The sequence below is a fragment of the Sceloporus occidentalis genome, unplaced genomic scaffold, assembly GCF_023333645.1.
Source record: "Sceloporus occidentalis isolate IW3139 unplaced genomic scaffold, rSceOcc1.0.p SCAF_1, whole genome shotgun sequence".
Classification (NCBI taxonomy): domain Eukaryota; kingdom Metazoa; phylum Chordata; class Lepidosauria; order Squamata; family Phrynosomatidae; genus Sceloporus; species Sceloporus occidentalis.
The window spans coordinates 236131932-236153133 of NW_028316981.1; the positions used below are offsets into that span (position 1 = coordinate 236131932).

Consider the following 21202-nt stretch of genomic DNA (forward strand, 5'->3'; position numbering starts at 1 on the left):
TCCTGTTGGACTTGTATTGTGACTGACTATCATTAGTTGTAATTGTTATGATGCATAGGAAGAGTTTCTATTGTATTCTACTAGCAGAGACTAAAGAATGAAACCATAATATCCGTAAAGTGCACTGTTGTTAAGTGGTGGTTTCACAAACTCTTATAAGGCAGTGTGTACACAGAAATATAGTCCTATAATATATATTTAGACCTGTGAATATTGTGCTGCCTTTTATTATAAGTGGATGCTGTACTGGAATACCTATCTCCTACTTAAGGGTTCCAGTAGAGAAATGCAAATGTATTTTATCTGTCCACATCCACAGGACTGGATATTTAATTACACTCCTGTTTACAGCTAACATGATTATTACCGTACATTTAATTTCACAATATGGCTTGGCCACAGATATGCAAACAGTTTAATGTTGTGTCTGTTCTGTATTTAGTACCACATTAATGAATAATAAGAATGTGTGTGTTGATATTTTTCCATGCTCACTTCTTACCTGAAAGTTTGATTTCTGTAGGCCTGATGTGGGCAAAGTTCAGCTTTCTCATTGTTGCTGAACTCCAGCTCCAACATTCCTCATTCTTGGCCCTGTTGAGTAGGGCTGATGAGAACTGTAGTCTGGCAACATCTGGAGGGCTGCACTTTACTGTTCTAGATAAATTGTCATCAGTGTTTATCAAAAATGCAGTACAACATTTAGAAAAGTGATGTAGATCAGCTTTCTCCACTGTGGTTTCCACCAGATGTTTTTGATGTTTCCACCTGATGTTTTGCCTCTCCAGGTGTTTTGGAATTCAGGCCCTAGAATCCCAGACCATTGATTTGCTGACTGAAGCTTCTGGGACTTCATAGAATCATAAAATCTTAGAGGCCACAGAGTGCCATTTGGTTCAACCCCATGCCATGCAGGAATACACAAATACAGCACTCCTGAAAGGTGGTCATCCAACCTTTAAAGACCTCCAAGAGTCCACTCCCCTTAAGGCACTCTGTTCCACTGAACAATTGTTAATGGTAAATAAGTTCTTAATATGTTTTCTTGCAATTTGAATCTGTTGGAGTAGGCAGTAGTTCAAGTCCCTAACATCTGGAAAATCAAAGTTTGAGAGCCACTGTTTTAGAGTGCAACTCCCCCAGAGCTTACCATTAGTCATCAGAGATTATGAAAGTTGTGGTAATAAATATCTGGATTGGGCATCAGATGGGAGAAGGATGTTCTAAATAGTCCTTCAGAATACATACTGACATACATATACAAATTATATTTGTATTTTAAAGGGCTTTTAGGTATCTGGCTTGAAAAAACTATTTTGAAGTAGGCATGTCTATGAATGAATCTCAGTATTATTTTTAAACATAGGTTGAATGTTGCCTATTTGCAACAGCAAATCCTGGTTTTAAAAATTAGTGAATGGAACCACTCCACACAGCATTGCCACTTGCTTTTCAAAATTAACTTGTTTGTTTGTGTCATTTTGAAGAAGCTGGTTAGTGGGGTTGGCAGTTCTGAGAAAGTGCTGCCAGAGATTGCTGCCTGCACAGTCTCTGACTTGGGTGGTTCCTGGATTGTGTTGTTTTATCAAACCAACTGAGGACACTGTGGCTATTGTGCTTTTCCCTAAGTCAATGCAAGAGATTGAGAAGAAAAATATGAACTAGACACTTTTTGGTGGTCAGGAAATAGAAAATAAGCTGTGCCCAGTATCCCTTTTGTAAATGTGTCTCTCCTAAGCAAACCTGGAACATGTTGATAAGCAACAAAATACATATTCTATTGAGTTTGTTGTAGGCGTTAACTGCTATGAAGTCAACTTCAAGTTATGATGATTCTATGATGAGAGACCTCCAAGCCACTCTGACATCAATAGTCCTGCTTAGATATTGCAGACTCAGGGTTGTGGTTTCCTTGACTGTGCCTATCAATCTGTAATACAGTCTCCTTCTTTTCCTATTGCCTTCTATATACCCAAACATTATTGTCTTTTCTGGTGAGTCATGTCTTCTCATGATAACACCAGAGTTCATCAGTCTCAGTTTGGTTATCTTGGCTTCTAGTAAGAGTTCAGGCTTGGTTTCCACTAGGATCCATTTGTTTGTATTTTTGTCAGTCTACAGTATCTCTTATCCAGAACCATATTTCAGATGAGTTGATTTTCTTCGTATCTGCTATCTTCATTTTCCAGCTTTCACAACCATACACTGAAATGGGAAACACGATGGCATAGGCACTCTTAACTTATTCAGTAATTTTTTTTTACATTTCAGGATCTTGTTTAGTTCCTTCATCTTGTCTAGTTCCTTGTTCTTTCTTTGTTGCTGTCGTCATCTATTTCTCTCCATTGATTATTATAGTAGTTCTCCTTGTCCTAGCGCACAAGTCACTGAACAGTTGCATTCAGGGTTTTGACTATTTCTGTATATTGAGTATAATGTTTAAATGATATTTTCAAGACCTATAGTGGCAAAAGGCTGGGAGTTTGCAAGGTTCACATTTCTTTATCTCATGGGGTATATGTATGTGTCAAAATACTATCTTTCTTTTAAGCTCCATAATTCTGTGTGGATATGTGGGTGGGTGTGCATGTGCACATATGCATGTTGTCATGTGTACTAATCTGTACTTAAACCTCACAAAATCAGTGACCACAAGGGCCATTCCTAATCTGAAGTTCATGCCACCAGCTCCTTTCTTTCAATTAGTCTCAAAGGTGGTACAGCCTTTACAGACCTTATATGCAGACAGACAACTAAAGCACTCCTGACAGATGGGTGTCCAACCTCTGTTGAAGGAGAGTTTAGCACCTTCCACTGTTGAACAGCTTTTATTATCAAGAAGTTCTTCCTAATATTTTGGTGAGTTGTTTAATCTTAATCAATCAGTTTGGAGAAGGCCCTTGACATCTACCATTTCCACTCTCAAAATCCATTTGTAGTTGATGATACTGTGTTAGGATTCTGTCTTGCAATGTGGTAGATATTGAGACCACTAATAATCCAAGAGCATGCAGCAGTCACTTGGTGAAGAAAAGAGACTTCTTTCCTCAAAAAGAAGATTGCTACAGACCAATGGTGGTCAGTTCTAAAAGTATGTATGTATATGTCCCTTTGAGTCACCTGTGGAATTATGGCTACCCCATGAATTTCATGGGGTTTTCTTAGGGAAGGAATACTCAGACATGTTTTTGCCAGTTCCTTCCTCTGAAATATGGCCTACAACACCTGGTATTTGTTGGCAGTCTCTCATCCAAGTACTAATCAGAGCCAACTATATTTAGCTTCCAAGATCAAATGAGATCTGATGCTTTCAGAGTGTTTAGCCCAGCCCCAGTTCTAAAGAACCATGTTGGAAATCCAGGGAACATAAGAATTGGTGTGATGAAGATAGTTATCAAGCCAAGCAAGGACTGTGTAGATTAGCTGAATGATGATAAGAACATTTGTTGAGGGATGACAGAAACTGATTATCTTGATTAGCTTGATTATCTGAGTCCAGTATGGCAGATCTAAAAGTTACTATGCTATAGTGGGAAAAGCTATGCCTGGGCTGTGGAACCTAGTACTCTATATGATTAATTTGGTCTCTGAAGCTTCTAATGAGCTTCTAATACTCAAGTCATGACAGAACATGGAAAGTTCAATTGACACAAAATTATAGAGTAAGCTTTGATATGTGTAATTCTTTCCCTGATTTTTTTTAAGTGACTGCACTGATAAGGCAAACATGACCAGACATATTCTTGGGTGCTGGGGAGACTTATGTGGAGTAGACTCTGCACCTAACATGTCTGAAGAAATTTCCTTCAGTAATGCCCATGGATTGGTTCCCACTATGCAGAGGTCTTCTTCCATACCCAGGTGTGAAAGGATTGTAGAGGGATGGAAAATGACTGAAGGTTCGTATATTCCAAAGGGATGATAACGCAAATTGAAATAATCAGTGCCCAATTGGTTTGTTGTAGTCAATTTCTCTGTTACTTATTAGCGATTAAGTCTCAAGACTTTATGTTAGTATTTATTTAAAAACTTTAAAGTTTGTTCTGATCCCAGTAATATCATCCAAAAACGGTAGGCTGGGTTTAGGAAAAGAAAAAGAACAGTAGTCCAGTACATCATTCTCTGGTTTGTAAATATACTCAAGATTATAAAGACAGGAGGAAGCCATATGCAGTTGTCGACCTTTCAGCTTCTTTGAATTGGTACTCTCATCTGTCCTGATTAATATAATGAATGATGCGGGATGATGGGAGCTTCAGTCAAGCAACAGCTTAGAGGGTCATAAATTGGCATTTCCATTTAGGCTACATTTGCACTGTAGAAATAATCCAGTTTGAGACCATGGCTCAATGCTGTGAACTTCTTGGATTTGTACTTTTGTGAAATATTTAGCTTTCTATGTCAGAGAACTCTGGTGCTGCAACAAACTACAGTTCCCAAAATTCCATAATACTGAGCTGTCAGTTAAAGTGGTGTCAACCTGGATTCTGCAGCGCAGATGCAGCCTTAGACTAAAGCAGTGCTTCTCAATTATTTTCTGTCATGCCCCCCCCCAGGAAGAAGAAAACATTTCGTGCCCCCCGCGCGACTGTAAATAGTATCATTTGTCTATAAAATTGTTATAAGTACACCTCTGCATAACATACCTTTACGGAGCCTCGCGCCCCCCTTTACGGAGCCTCGCGCCCCCCCTGGGGGGCCCGCCCCACTATTTGAGAAGTACTGGACTAAAGATAGATTGCATGTGAGTCTGTGGAACATCATAAATATTTATTTTTACTATAGTATTGTGTACTATACAATACTGTACTCTATGAGTAAGAATTAAATTGCAAGTGATCAGGAACAGAGAAACTGGCTGTTGTTTTTAATGGGGTTGGAACTTATTTAACTACATTGAATTGCATTTTTTAAATTGGAAATCTTTGCTGAATTTTTCAATAAGTAGTTAACTTCATCTTGGTGGCTACTGCTTTGGAATCCATGATGGGAGAAAGGTGGAATATAAATAAGCAAATCAATCAATCAATATTCCATTACTTTTGCTAGAAGACATGTGGCCCACCCATGGATGTCACCTCTTAGTGGCCTTTCCAAATGCTACCTGAAGTTTCCACCCATCTGGTGATTATAAGAAATATAAGTTTTTGGCGCGGGATATTTCATTCCCACAACTTCATCATTTAATGAGAATCCCAATGGAAGCCATAGCAGCACTGTCAGTTCTGTGATCTTTATATGAACATAATCTAGGCTAATTCTCTGTTTATCTACTCAGAAGCATGTTTGATTTGAGTTCAGGGACTTTACTTCTGAGTAATTAGATACAAGTTTACAACCTTAGGAGCGTACTTGTAAAGAAATGTAGTTGTGTCTCAAATCAAAGTGCTTTAAATCTCTAAACAGCTTTTTGAAAGACCACATTCACATTTATGATTCTGCCTGAAAAGTATATAAGGAAATACTTTTTTTTTATTCGTACAGGCTTTTAGAACTGAAGAATGTTAAAGAAAGTGATTTTTACTGTACTGTTTTTAACTGCTTCATTATTATTTTTATTTGTATATGTAGCCTGAGAGTCAGTCTGGTTAATGGTTTGAGTGTTGGACTATGGCAGAGTTCAGTCCCCCACTTGGCCATGGAAATTCCCTGAGAGTCACTCTCAGCTCGGGAAAATCCCATTATAAGGTTGTGTTAGGATCACCATAGCAGCCAGTGTGGTGTAGTGGTTTAAGCATTGGATTAGGATTCTGCAGACCAGGGTTCAAATCCTGACTCAGTTTTGCAAACCAGCTGGGTGACCTTAGGCAAGTCACACTCTCTCATCCTCACAGAATGGCAATCACAAACTTCCTTTGAAGAAACTTGTCAAGAAAACCCCATGATGGGTTCACCTTAAGATTGCCGTAAGTCAGAAGCAACTTGAAGGCTCACAGCAACATGGTCACCATAAGTCAGAAATGACTTGAAGGCACACAACATGTTTTAAATAATTTTAATAACCTTGTGTAACTCCTTTCGTACTTACATGTGCCTAACCCTAGTTGTTTGAGTGTTGGACTATTCCTTTGGACACCAGGATTCGAATTCTGACTTGGCCATGAAACCCACTGTGTGACCTTGGGCAAGTCACACTCCCTCAGTCTTAGAGGACAACAGTAGCAAACCCCCTCTGAAGAAGCCTGCCAAGAAATCCCCATGATAGGGTTGCCTTAGGGCCGCCCTAACTCAGAAATGACTTGAAGGCACACAACAACAACAACAAACCCTTTCTACGCAGGTGTTTAGGCAAACAGTATAGCCCATTCAGTTCTGTTCGAAGCTGCCTTCGGCCAAATTTGTCACTGACTTGTATGTTCAACGATGCTTCAGAAATCATTTGTGTCATAGCTGCTGCAGCTGCTATGTTTTGTGTGTGGTTGTGCTTTTCTTTTTGCAGCTGTGAGGGCATAACCTTGAGAAGTGGTTTTTAAAAATATTTGAAGTGTTCTGTAGCTTTTTGGCTGTTATCTCCTTTGTACAGAGTGCAGGGAAGCTAGTAAGCATTGTTCCACACATGGAAAATGAGTCAAAAAACGTGTGTTTCATCATGGAGTGTGTGTGAGAGTGAGCGAATGGTTGTCTGACCGCACCCCAATCCAGGCACTACTTTCTCCAGCCTTGCGCAAGAAATCCTCAAACAGTTGCTTAATGGCACCCTCTGGTGGACCAATGCTTTTTTGGATCAGGTGCTGTTTTAATACCAGGCTGCTCTGTTACAACTGCAAAAAAATCAATTTAATTTACACTGGCTGCTGGCTTTACTCCACATTCACAATAGCTGCAGATATGACTAGGAGTGAGTGATTCAACACCAAATTAAAGAGTTTATCTCTGTGTCCTGAATTAATAATTTTATTCACCCGGCTTTTTGGGTACAATTTCTGTAAATGCACAAGTATCTTAAACTAAAGTGGTGTCGAGATCTCATTTCAAAAATGAGTGGATAATGAATCTGGAACTTGAGGACAGAAGGGAAACGAGCCACTTAGTTTTATCTAAAATGCTGTTCTAAATAGGCAGGAATTTTCTAATTGATGCAGAAGAATAGTAAACACAGATTGATGGGGACATGGGCTGGGGAAGGGAGAGGAAAACAATAAGACTGGTGGGAGGGAGTAATTGGATAAGCCAATATCCCCTTGCTGTGAAGTAACAGATACACTGAGAAGGTAAGTGGCTTCAAATGACTACTAATGCTTACTTACCTAACTTGGTTAATTTGCTTATTTAGGCTCTTAAGTATGTACCTAACAACATAAAGATATTCTGTGTATTCTGCAGTGGTGCTTAACCATTGGTCTTCCAGGTATTTTTGACATCTACCCTCATAATCTTAGGCCATGGCTAAGCTGGCTAGGACCTCTGGGAGTTGAAGTCCAAAACAGCTTAAGGACCAAAGTCTGAGAACCACTGTTCTACATTTGACAGAAGCAGAGCATTTGTTTTGCATAGTAGATAGTTCTTTTTTTCTTTAAAAAAAAGAAAAGAAAAGAACCACCATTGTTTCTTCATTCTAAATATACTACTACTCTTACTACCAACTAATTACAAAGAAAAACCTTGTTGTGAAACTTCCCAAAATTAGGAAGCAGGCATTAAAACCTGACTGAAAACAGATCTTTTCATTTATTTTAAGGAACATGCAGCATCAATGGTCTTATCAGGTAATGTTTTTCCTTAAATAACAAAACAGTCCCTGCTGAAGAAAATGCTCTAAATCAGGGGTTACCTTTTGTGCCAAACACTTGGCAGTCAATTAAAACATGTCACTTATATTCCCTGCTCTTGTTCTACTCTCTTCTGTTTTCCTACATGATTTGGTTCTGCGGAAGTAACAGTGGGAAAGGAAATGCTTTTTCTGTTGAATGGTGTCAGTGTACAATAGGTGTTTGATTATCAAACCTAGCAATTCTTAGTTGGTGAAAAAATAGTCTCCAACCAAATCTCACCCAGTGAGATTTATAAATCCATGTTCTGTTTGGAACTTAGGGCATGAGGACACCAGAGACAGTAACCTTTGTACCAAGAAAACCCAAAAATTATTAGATCATTCACCATAAATGTTTGTTTTTATGACATACTTTGGTTCCATTATCTGGGTTGCAGTGATACAAAATGATGTTGTCCTCAGGTATTGTAGAGTGCTATTATTAGCTTTCTTATAGGGATGACTGAGCAAACTAGTCCTCCAGTCTGAATTGTTAATATCTGCCATTTTTTAGTAAAGGTGCTGGCTTGAAAGTCTTGAATATTGAAAATATTACTGTACTGAATATGTAACTGTTCATGGTTGTCTTAACAAGATAATCATAGCATCAGATGGCATCACTCACCAAATATTACAGGCAGGTTCTTGTGAGCAAACTGTGTGTTCAGAAACTGGAAAAAATTCCTCTGACAGAAACTGGTTTGCAACCTTTTGCAGCATACGGCTGGTAATGCATCACCAAGATCAGTAAGCCCTTGGCAGAACTAATTTAGTGCAGACAGGAGCTCTTTTTGGATAATGTGCAATTTGGCTAGCTGGCTCTTCCTCTGTAATTCTGTTACTTTCTAAGATGCTCTTCTGCATGCAAAACCCAGTTGGAACAGGTAACTTTTTAAACTGTTGCTTTGCAAGCCAGGAGGTGGCACGATTGAGCTACAGGTTTTCTCCATTGAGAGAGCATAGCAACTGTCATAGTCTCTTGGTGAGAGATTAAGTACTTACCTGTTATCAAGTAGAAGAGAGGTGACTGCCATTAGGATCACCCCTGGCTGAACCCAGCAGGAAGCAAGCAGAGGTTGAGTGCCATGGGGTAAGTTAGTAGTGCAGGGAAATGCATTGTTTCACAGGGAAAAGGTGTGAAGAAAGGAGCTGGGGAAGCTTAGGTGGTGCCAGCCAGTCACAGCTCAGGGAATGGTGTGAAGGGGTGGGGGGCTATGAAGGAGAAAGGATGCAAAACCGAGGCTTATCCCTCTAAGAAGACAGATGGGGAAAGATGGCTTAGAGATAGGGATAAAATTGAAGGTAGATAGGGGAAAGATGGTATACAGGTAGGGATAACATTAAAAGAAGATGAGGAAAAATTGCTTAGAGAGGGAAAAGCTGTAATATAGATTGGCTAGTGAGTCATTAAATAGCTCAGGGCTTAATGTAGAATCTAATATTGTATTAATAAACTTCTGCTTGTTTCTCTCCCCCCCCCCCCCACACACACAACTGCTTCTTGCTGTTGCTGCTAAGTTTTGATAGAGAGTCTGGTTGCACTTAACACAGTGAACCCACTGAACCACACATCTACTGGTCCATATAGGGATCACCTTGAGGCATAAGTAACTGATCCAGGAAGGGATCTTGAGGGGCAAGGGGGCAAAGTGTGTGACAGGAGCCCAAAGGCTTGGAATTGCGGGACCAGCCTGGAGAGGGGACCCTTCTGCTATAATGTTATATACTGATGCTTACAGAAGCCAGCCTAAGAGTAATGTGATCTCAGAGTGAAAAACAAAACAATAACAATTTGGATTACAACTCCAACAATCTCCTAGGCAGCATGCTTTACTGAATTCTTTAAACTGTAGTCCAAAAAAGTAAAATTTCTTTCTTGCATATACTGTATAGCATACAACATTTGTATACTAAATAGCACTTTTGAGTCTTGTACCTATAAGCTTCTCATATAACTAATTGCCATGTTCCCATGTTGCTGCAATCCCCTTGGAGGGAAAGATTCTCCATGTTGATTTTTGCCTAGCAGGGAACATTAGTTCTTTAAACAGGAATGTCAAATTACAGTATGGGATTATTTTTCAGTTTAGAAAGTGACATTGGTTGATGAGGTAGGTGTGTTCTCATTTGTGCATGTTTCGGGGGTTTTATATGTTACCATGTGAAATGATGGCAGGATTGGCTGAGTATGTAGGCCACTATTGTATTAGAATTACATAACAATGTTTGAGTGGTAGAAACTAATGAAAAGACTGGGACATTCAGAGTCCCTTAACAGATTATAGCCAGCCACAATGAAGACAGCTCAAGCACTACAACGAATGTGGCTACATGCTGTGAAAAAGTTGAGGATTATAAAATGGCACGTGAGTCAATTTTTCAATATTTTGAAAATACACATGTATATTATTTAACTTTCCCACCCTTCATCCATTAAGATTTTGTGTTTTAAAAATGACTAACATGACTTCATAGTGATGGAAATATAGCATCATTAGTTTAGTTTAACATAGTTTGCAGTTAAGGGTCGCTTTGACTTTTATGCTTGTCATATATTTATATTTATTAAATATGACTGACACATTAATCATCAAATTAGTATTCTAATTAGAATTAATTAAGTGCAAAATTGTGCTTGTGATAAAGTTTGCTCATACAAAAGTTTTTTTCATTTAATATTGTCTTGGTAGAATTTGTTAAATCACTTATGTCTTTACCAGTTTAATGCTGTGTCAGGTCATAATGTGTTCATATTACATTTTTGCATTTCCCCAAAATGATGCATTAATACCTTGTCAGGAATAGATGGTACTTAGTTCATTTCCTAGTGCATTTGCAGTATTGGTTCCTTATTTGCCCTAGGTTTGTTGGCATTGAATATATTTGGAATTTTATGCTTGTTATGACAGAGCGTTTAATCTTCTCTCTGGTAAAGTCGGAAGTCTTCAGATGGTGACTTATAACATCTGTGGTCTTACCCAGCCCCCCACGCTCATTTGCTCCTTCCATTAATCTGTCAGTATTGGTTAGTATCTCTGCAGTGGCAAACAGCTGTAAATTTTATAATGTTTAAGAGATTATGAGTGAGAGATTTAGGACAGCACAGATGGCTTTTGCGCCTAGTGAACTCCCAAGGTGAACTTCCAGTACTTTGTTGGTTCTGCGTTAGCTGACCTGTAAAATGTGACCTCAGGAGCTGGTTCCTCTTAGTTTGATTGCTGCAGGATGAAAAACTGAAGACAATTTTATTTTTTCTTGGTATAAGTCCAGGAATATTTATATTATCTACCATCTGCTGTGGCACAAGTTACTACGCTAACTTCATAAATAGTGGAATAATTTGTAGCTCTTTCACAAATAAAAATATTTTTGTTTTTGCATTAATCAATTCAAATTCTACAGTAGCTATGTGCAAATAGAGTTTCTTGTGCAATAAAGGGGAAGGTGGAGGAAGGGAGATCAAGACCAGTTAGAAGAAATGGTGTGAAGATAAAATGAAAAATGATTTAACTGATCTTGTGATCCAACAATGAGATTGATTATTCTTTGCAATTTAGGGCTTCTTGAAAGTAGTAAGTGTACACCTTACCTTATGACACTGAAGAAGCTTTTATAAACATTCCTGTCCATCCAAAGTAGCTCTCCACATTTGTAATCAAAATGGCCTGTAAATACGTAAGTACAGTTCGACCTCTGTATCCACAGATTCTGCTGCATCCATGGATTCAACCATCCATGGCTTGAAAATATACATATATATATATATTTAACAATCCTGAAAGCAAACCTGATTTTTCTATTTTAAATAAGGGACACCGTTTTATGACCCCACTGTATGTAATGGGACTTGAACATCCACTGATTTTGGTATCAGTGGGGGATCCTGGTACCAAATCCCAGCAGATACCAAGAGTCCACTGTAAGTGCAGTAAGTGCTACTTAGGCCCTGTGCAGACTGGCCATTAAAGCTGGCCTGGAGGCGGAGTCCACATGACACATGCCCCAACACCATCCCCAGGGCGCCATGGCACCACATGCTCTTCCTCTGATACTGCATCCACATGACGCAGCGCCTTCAAGCCACGGCACTGAGGCTATCACATCTTTTCCAGGGTGTAAAAAGGAGCTGCTTTTTGCAGCTCCTTTTTGCACCCTGGAATTGCCGGATCAGGGCTGCGGCATGTGGTTGCTGTGACCCCGATCCAGCGCACCTGAAGGTGGCTGCACAGTCCCTTAGTTTAGCAACAACAGTAATTAAAAGGAACCCATTTTTGTATCTTGATGGAGTTTTCAAACCCCTAGAAGGAGTATTATGGGTACTCAGGTTTAGTTCTGTCATCTGAGGTCCAAATGGCATGGAGCAACTTATCAGCTCTGACTGATTTACTTGCTATGACTCTGCCTGGGCAGAGATAGCCTTGCTATGGTCATCCATATACTGGCAACCCCTCACCCCCACTCCTACCCCACTTGGATTATTGAAATGAATTATATATGAGGCTATAATTGAAGACAGGCTGAGAACATCAGTTATTGTAGAGTAGGCTGCAGTGTGGTGTAGCAGTTTGAATATTGGATTATGACACTGGAGAACAGGGTTTGAATCCCAGCTTTGCTATAAAACCCACTGGGTGACCTTGGGCAAGTCATCCTCTCTCAGCCACAGGGGATGGCAATAGCAAACCCCCTATGAAGAAACCTGCCGAGAAAACCCCAGGGTTGCCTTAGGGTCGCCATAAGTCTGAAATGACTTGAAGGTACACAACAATAACAACAACAACATGCAGAATAGGCTGCTAACTGGGACTGGTTGTTTCAACAGTTCAACCCACTGCTGTGTCAGTTTGTACTACGTATCCCTCACTTTCTGGTCCTCAGTCATGGTGCTGGTGTTAACCTTTAAAATACTAAATGGCTTGGGATTTGGGTTGTATTGTGCTTGCCTGTGTATTAAGTTCAGTAATGGCAATGTTGAAGGAGTCCTCCAAGTGTTGTGGGCCACAATTGTGTGATGTGTAACTACCGAAGAAAGTTTCTTTTTAGGCTTTCATTTTCAGGCATGCTTTTCATCTTTGATTTTGTTTTTGCTTTAACTCTGGCTGTATCTGCACTATCTAGTGTGGCACCACTTTAACTGCCATAGCTTAGTGCTATGGAATTCTGGGAATTGTAGTTTGTTGTGGCACCCAAGCTCTCAGACAGAGAAGGCTAAATCTCTCTCAGTTCTCAGAATTCTATAGCATTGACCTATGGCAGTTAAAGTGGTGCCAGCCTGGATTATTTCTGTTGTGCAGTTGCAACCTATTTAAATGTTACTGCTGACACTGACCATTCTTAGCTTTCTGTTGTTTTAATACATTGATACTGTTTTGGCTATAAAATCTGTACTTTTATTGATTGTAAACCACAACAAAGAGTATTGCACACTTGGGCAGAATATGAGGATCTTAAATAAACATACATATGATTCCTGTGTTACAACAGCTTTAATGGCTACCAGTTCTGTTTTCAGGCACAGCCCCCACTAGTTATCATCTAAAAAGCACTTGGGACCAGTTTACCTGAACAGTCATCTTCTTCCAGATGTACTTTTCCAATTTTTCATATCTTTGGGAGGGGGCCTTCTTTTTGTCCCACAAAATGTCAAAGGCACAGTTGGTGGGGAACTCCCTTGTCAGGAAAATCTGTCTGTCCTTTTGGCTGGTGTTCCAAGTTAGTAACTATTTTAAAATGTAGATAAGCCTTTGGACTCTCAAGGATTATTTATTTCCCATTTGGTGTGTTTGAAATCTGCTGTTTTACTGTTCAATAGATCTGGTTTTTTTCTGCTCTGGTTTTTAGACTGCTGTATATTTTGACTTAAGTATTTAATTTTATCTTAGCTGCACCCCTGACACTGTGTCTCTGGAAAGGCAGTATACAAATATAAATGACATAAATAGCCATGGTTATAGAACATTCTCTATCTGGGGGCTTTGCCAGTCCTCAAGTTCTCATGTAGGGACTGGCAATTATCCCCCCCTCCCCAGTATGCAAGGGACTTGGTAGTGTTTTTGTTCTCTTTCTTTCGTGGAAACTCGCCATGGACTGGCAAGCCAATTGTTCATAGACTGACATCAGTATCTGGACCTTAACTTGGTATAGCACTGCTCAAACTACAGACATTTTGCTAGGCTACTCTGTTTTGTGTTTCAAGCCTTTGACACTGAAATTTCTTGATTGTTGTCTCACTCCTGACAATATTTCTAGATGGTGGGTTCTTCTCACTACTAATCAAAAGATATTGTGCAGCTCTTCCGACTTTCCCTCTTGACTAATGCTTCTGAACTAAGAGAAAAGGCAGCAGAAATAACAAGAAAGTACAGAAGAGTTACAACAACATCTGGACCCCAGTAAAATTCTGTAAACAAGACAGAGCTGTAAACAAGACAGAGTGACTGTACAATAAGAGCATTGTCTGGAAGCATCCATTGTGGTGACTGCTGCATTCTTCTTCTTTATTCTAGTTTTTAATCTTATGTTGGATGTCAGAGTCCATTAGTTTTTTGGGTTTTTTGTTTGTTTGTTTTTTGAAGATACTTTGAAGGCCCTCAGGTGGAAACTGCCATAGAAAAACAAAATATACAGATGTCAGTTTGTATATTTTATTTCTCTATGACTGTTTCCATCTATTACAGCTTCACCTATGGCTGATTCCACTTATTATCCATCTATTTTGTACAGGCACCCCCCTCTTTTTAACAGCTCGTTTTTGGACATTCCACTATTTTGACAGATGTAAATTAGAGCTACATACCACACTTTGGAGCCCTGGTCTGCTCATTCAACCACACACTATTCCCCCTTCATTTGACTTAACACCATCTAGTGTTCAGTCTTGCATTTGCAAGCTAAAATTGGCTTTTCAACTGATTCCATGTTTTGACAGTCCTCTGGTTTCTAGCCTGTCAGATAATCAGAGGTTTCCTGTATCTGTTTTCACTCTCAGCTATTTCCTGAGGATCTCAATGAGAGGTCTTTCCCATCATAACTGTGGAGACAACTCATTAACAAACCTTCCAGTTCTGGCTCCCATTCAATTTCATTGGACTCAATTGTGGTCCGGGATTAATATTTCCAAAGTCCAGCCATTGCAGAAGGCAAAATATTGGGTTTTTTTATTCATTCATTCTGGTACTAGTGAAGCTGGTGAACTTGTGACATTAAATGACATCAAGTATGTTGTTTGCCCAAATTCCTCTTCTGAATGAATTACCTTACCTTTTTCCACACCCCGGTTATGCTCTGATTCAATAGAGAATTTCCAGTATTGGCTGAGGAAATAATAAAGGATTTGTTCGTGACTTTGGTATAGATTTGGTTTGACTAGCTGATCATTAGGTAATTACATGCAAGGCATGTGCTCTGAAATCTCTTTGTGTTCTCCAGGAAAATGTATTTGAGTATAAGGCAATTATGGTCTGTGATCTTCTATTACATTTTGCTTTTGATTTTTTATTTACTTCTAGTGATGCAGATTAATAGCAACACTGCAGTTTAAAATGTATGTAAAATCATTCTTGCCATTTTATACAGTTTGAAAAGTCTTTTTTTGTTGGGAATGTTAAGATTTATTTTCTTTCTGATGTTCTATTGACTATTGCTTTTCATTGTGTAACAGGCCCCAGGCATGGAAGAGTTCATATGGGAGCAGTACACAGTGACCTTACAAAAAGTGAGTGATTATTTATGGTCCAGTTTTCTAACAGCTTTTTTTACATGTGCCAGTTGATAGTGCATTGGGAAATTCAACATGGCCTCATTCTTAGGGCAATCAATTTTCCATCACAAAACACTTTCAAGCCTCGTAATTGGAGCATTTAAACTGACTGAATGTCCTTCAGACATTTTGCACTTTAACTCTGATTCCTTGCTGCTGGCCATATTATCTGGAATTGATAGGAGTTATAGTCTTAAATACCTGGATGCCACCATGTTGGGGGAGGCTGGCCTAAAGAATGCTCAAAGTTCACTTTTAAATATTGTTACACCCGATAATTTATTAATAAGTACAGTAATTATTTATGTAGGCCTAGCTAATGTTGCTAAAATTCGAATAGTTACATCAATGTTTTTAAGGTTCTGGTCATGCATAATGATAGAACAGAGGATAGAATTATGTGCACGTGAAACTGGATTTTTTAAAAAAATTTGATAATCAACATTGGCTTTTGGTAATCAACATTGGTGGCACTGGCCTTGGTGTCACCCAGTGCAGAGGGCTGCCAATGGGGATGGTGGTGGCATGCACCCCCCCTTCCTCTTCCTTGCTCGCCTGACTCCCCTCCTTGGCCACCTTCCATCCAGCGAGACCTTACAAAGGATGCTGGACAGTGGCAGCAGACCTTGCGGCATACTCTTCCCTCCCGCTGGCTCACTCGCTTGCCTGGACAAGTGAAGTAGCAGGAGGGGATGAAAGGGGTGCACTCATCCCTCCTCCTTTGTCAGCCTGGTTTCCTTTTTTGGGGAAGAGCCAGACCAGTGGAGCAACCACAGAGGGTGCACTCATCCCTCCTCCTCTGCTGCTGGCCTGACTTCCTCCTTAAGGAGAGGGCCAGGCTGACGGAGCAGCCATGAGGGGCATGCTGGCCCTTGTTCCTCCTCTGCCAGCATGGCTTTCTCTGTAGAGAGAGAACCAGCCTGGTGGAGCAGCCCTGAAGGGTGCATGCTCACCCTTCCCCTTTTGCTGTTTCTTTTGCCTGCTCCCCCTCTCCAGCCAGCCGCCACCCAATCAGATGTGGAAAGGGCTGCCAGTCTGCAGCATCTGCCTACCCTGGTCTCCATGCTTCCCGCCTGCTGCTTCAGTCACCTTCACCCAGCGCTGCCAGAGGGGCAGCCGGTAAGTGAAGCAGCAGGAGGAGATGGAAGAGGCACACACTGCTTCTCCTCCTCTGATGCCTTGGCTTCTTCCTTGTGAAGAGAGCTAGGGCAGTGGAGAAGAAGGGCAGGTGCCAGTGCAGCAGCATTGGTGCATACATACATTGTAGCAGGAGGACGGCCTGAGCGGGTGTCACTCTTCCTCTGAGGTGTTACCTGGTGTGTACTGCACCCCCGTAGTGATGCCACTAGTAATCAAGGAGCAGAGAGAAATAATTTATGGGAACTAGTGTCCCCTTGGATCCATATAGTCCAGCTTATTTAGCGGTCTTTTTTTTAAAAGATGGAAATTCAATCCTGAGTTAATTGAACTAAATGGAAAAGAAGTAGGTATAAACACTGGGATAGTAGTAGAAAGTACTAAAGCAATTCAGTTTTATTCAGCTATCAAGAGCACAACATGACAAAATGGGTTGTAAGATTCAAATAAGGTCTTGGAGCCCATCCACACTATCTGAATGGTGTTTTAGGACAATGTGGCAACCTAAAGCCACATTTCTAAAAACTAGATAGGAGCTTAAACTCCCACTCTGTGGCAAGTGTTCCCATTCCCTCTTGCATATATGGCAAAAGACATACAAACCATAATGAGTTCAATTGTATTTGTGTCAAGAAGGGATCCATCTATACTTAAGTGGCATTTCTAAATAAGGCTGCCCAGAGAGCTTGTGTTAACATTAAATAGCTGACAGAGAAATAATGGAGTGCTGAATGGATTGATCGACAAGGGTATTATAAGTACTAAACAACTGTCCACTAGCAGTTGCACATTGTTCCTGCAAGGAACAGAACAGAACCAACTTAGCTTCATTCCTGGCATTTAACTTCCATTGAAATAAATGGATTTTTCCAAATCAAGGTAGAGCCAGAACAATTTCTCCTCAATATGGTGGAAGGGAAAGATCCAAGAGCTAATCTGAAAAGTCTTTTATATCTAATTTCTGTGGCACGAATGACATGCGCTAAACTTTGGAAAACGGAAAATATACCATCAGTGGAAACATGGAACATTAAAGTCTTAGATACAATGAAGATGGATAAACTTACTTGCCTTATCAAAGATAAATCAATTAAGAATTGGGAAGAGGACTGGAGACATATATTAAATTACCTTGAAAAGCTAATTGAAAGATAATACTATAATTAAAATATATATTAGACTGTCTCATGAGTTACACTCATATTTTCCTATTGTAAATGATTATCAATAAAATAAAGATCAGAACATTGTGTGTGTGTATAAAATGATCGCCCCTCACATCATGTATTAGTCCACTATTCTGTCCTCGTTATATAGTTTAATCTCCAATTTTAATTGTATCATATTCAATCCTGTTTTAAAGGGCGGAATTTGAGACATAATATGGAATGTGGATATTTTAATGTGTTGTGAGCTGCTTTGATTGTCTCATCACAGAAAAGCTGGATAAAAATAAAAGTTTTATTTATTTATTTATTTATATTATTATTTTCTTTTTTAGATCTACTTGACTGTAGTTTTATAAAAATGACTACAAATTATGAATGGAATATATAGTCTAAAAGAAATTAGATAAGACTTAGCTATAAAACAGGGATATATTTAATAACGAAGCTGACTATAAGAAGAGGTGGAAGTTTTGTATATTTATTTAATTGCAGAGGTGAATATATTGTATTAGGCTGTTTATCGACATCAGTGACATTAATATGAAACAGATAGGGAAGTGGGATGATGGGTTTTGTGAATATGAAATAATATTTGTGTAACAGTATTACTTACTATTGAAACCACACTGTGTTATTATATTTATAAAATAAAAAGTATTTAAAAAGTAATTGGATTTTTGAGAAGCTATCTGTAAATTTGTTCTTTTACCAACTGACAAAAATGGATCACATCTGTGCTCAGTTGACATATTGTAATCAGCAATTACCATACCCCTTGCAGAGATCTTCCAGCATATATTTATGCTTTTATTATCAATATTTGTATGCCATCTTTCAGGACAAAAGTTTTCCCCAGGCAGCTTGCATGAAGAGTTAAAATGTACAATATGATTAAGATTGACTTGTTTTAGTTTTGTAAACTTAAACATCTGTCTAAAAGCATCTACAGTCCAGCACACAGAATACATTTGCTCCTGTTGATATCACTATGAAGATTATCCAACAAGGTCAAATGTTCATCAAAAATTTAAAGCTAATAAGAGTGGAAGGTAAAGATTTTTTAATAAGCTTTCTCCACAAAACAGAAACAAGGTGAAGGTAGTAACCTGGAATAATTGGAAACCCCCCCCCCCCCTTTCCTGGTTGAGTGATAAATAAATGAAAAATTGGGTGAGATCTAACTCTTATTTCATTATTTAAATACAAGCAGATGAAAAAATAAAAATAAAATATTTATATAACAAAACTCTGAGATGCTATCACCCAGCATTTAAGTGGTCAAATTTTGTTGAAGTTTTTGGCATGTTCAGAATGTTGTGGTTTTTTTTACAACTCTGCATTATCAGTTCAGTTTGTATGATACTCTTACAAATGATGCATGTATCAGAATATACTCCAATTTAAATCTACTATATTATATATGTTACATATAATATATATGTTATATATAATATAAAACAGTGCTTTCAAGTGTACAAAGAAGTTCACTGCTTTCATGTTGGAATCTTTCCACATTATGGTAGAAGTTATTATATTCCCTCTTGTTGCACATGAGGATGGGGAATTGGATCTGAGAGTTAAGTTCGCATAAAGTTCATGTTAGTTCATGGAGGAGGTCAGATCTGAATTATGGACTTCCTGATGCATAGGTACTGATTTATAAGTGATGAATTAAGTCTATCTTTGTTGTTGTGTTGCTGTAACTACCCCTTCTAGCTACAGTTCCATCCAGTCCAGATTCCTGTGGTGTATTCATATGTCCACTTTAGAAACAATTTTAATTTGTGCTACAGTCCTTGGCTCTGTAAGAAGGGAAGATTGTATATTTCAGTTCATAAAGGATTGTTCATGACATACCTAAACTATGTCTGGGGCACCATGCTGTTGTTGGCACTTATCTCAGGATTACACATTTGTGGCAAGGGAAGACAGACAAAGTCTGCAAGGAGCCTATTTCCACCTAATGCTTTCATAGCCAATGTGCCTGCAGTCTTTTTCCTCCTGTCCCCACAGGCTGGCCCCCACTGGTGTAGCTGCATGCCAGTAGTTATACTGGCATAGTGCACTAACAGGATTTTACCCTATGAGCCTTAGTTTTATACCAGTTTTAGATTTGGTTGTTTGTTTTCTAAAGATCTGTTTGCTTGTTCAATAAACTTCCTTTTTCCTGGGACGGGACCCAAAATAAAATAAGTGGTGCTTTCCCTCCCTTTTTCTTTAGGACTCCAAGCGAGGATTTGGAATTGCAGTTTCTGGTGGCAGAGATAACCCCCATTTTGAAAATGGCGAAACATCCATAGTTGTCTCAGATGTCCTTGCAGGTGGCCCAGCAGATGGATTGCTTCAGTAAGTGACACATGCACTCTCACACTTTTTCTGTCTCTCTCTTCCCGTTTTGCAAACAAATACATTTGGCCTTTTTTTGCAAAAGACGAAGCGGATTTGCCATTTCAAAAACAATGTCTGCAGAAAGCAGATATGTTTATGTGAAGGCATACATTAAAGCAAGCTAGTGTCACTATTTGCTCCTGCCACCCCTGCACATAGTCCATATCTTCTTATTAGCCACTGACTTAGTGGTTAGATCATTTGACTTTGGCTGCATCTCTACTATAGAAACAATGCAGTTTGACACCACATTAACTGCCATGGCTCCATGCTATAGGATCAGAGAATTTGTAATTTGTTGTGTCACCAGAGCTCTTTGACAGAAAAGGCTAAAAATCTCACAAAACTACAGATTCCATAATTTTGTAGCACTGAGCCATGGCAATTAAAGTGGTATCAAACTCCATTATTTTTGCAGCGCAGATGCAGCCTTTGACTGAACTCCATCTCTAGTAGTTAGTTTAATCTGAACAAAAGATATGGTGGTCTCTTGGATGACACAGGAGAATTCTGTGCAGCTGCTGCATATCAGGGATTCAGTGCACAATGGCTTCAGTGATTGGAGTGCTACTGAATCCCTGATATGCAGCAGTTGCACAGAATTCTCCTGTGTCATCCAATGGCTGCAGTGATAGTTTTCCTTGGTGAGGTTGAACTGCTGATAATACCCTTCTACATCCCTTACTGTAAGAGTGGGACTATGAGCCAGTTTTTCTTTGCCCATTGTGCATGGATCAGAAGTCATCAGAGGCACGGTTGTGTCCCCAAGTCAGCGATGTGACTGTATTCCCCTGGTGACACTGGCTGGATTCCTGCTAGTCACTTTTGTGCCCATTAGTGTGGCTTATGTGAACATATGTGGCTTTTTGGGTGGTATACAGAGGACTGCACTCTAGCCCTTTGTCCATACCCTCTCCTCACTGGCAGCTGTAAAGCTCAGTGTGGCTGCTACTTACTGATGGACAGGGGAGGGAGAAGGGAGACAGTTTAGAAGATGAA

General features: G+C 39.4%; 1 protein-coding gene across 7 annotated transcripts in view; it reads left to right on the forward strand.

Moving 5' to 3' along the window:
• TJP2 (tight junction protein 2) overlaps positions 1–21202 on the forward strand; it is a 103935-nt gene that overhangs the window by 53094 nt on the left and 29639 nt on the right. For 5 of the 7 annotated variants that reach the window (XM_089490412.1, XM_089490371.1, XM_089490381.1 and 2 more), the window contains 2 exons: positions 15411–15464; positions 20037–20161. In XM_089490412.1, the coding sequence (XP_089346538.1) occupies positions 15420–15464; positions 20037–20161 (170 nt within the window). In that variant the 5' untranslated portion in view covers positions 15411–15419. Of the gene's footprint in view, positions 1–9982; positions 10117–15410; positions 15465–20036; positions 20162–21202 lie in introns of those variants that run through there. The other 2 variants (XM_089490395.1, XM_089490404.1) reach the window with 2 other exon arrangements.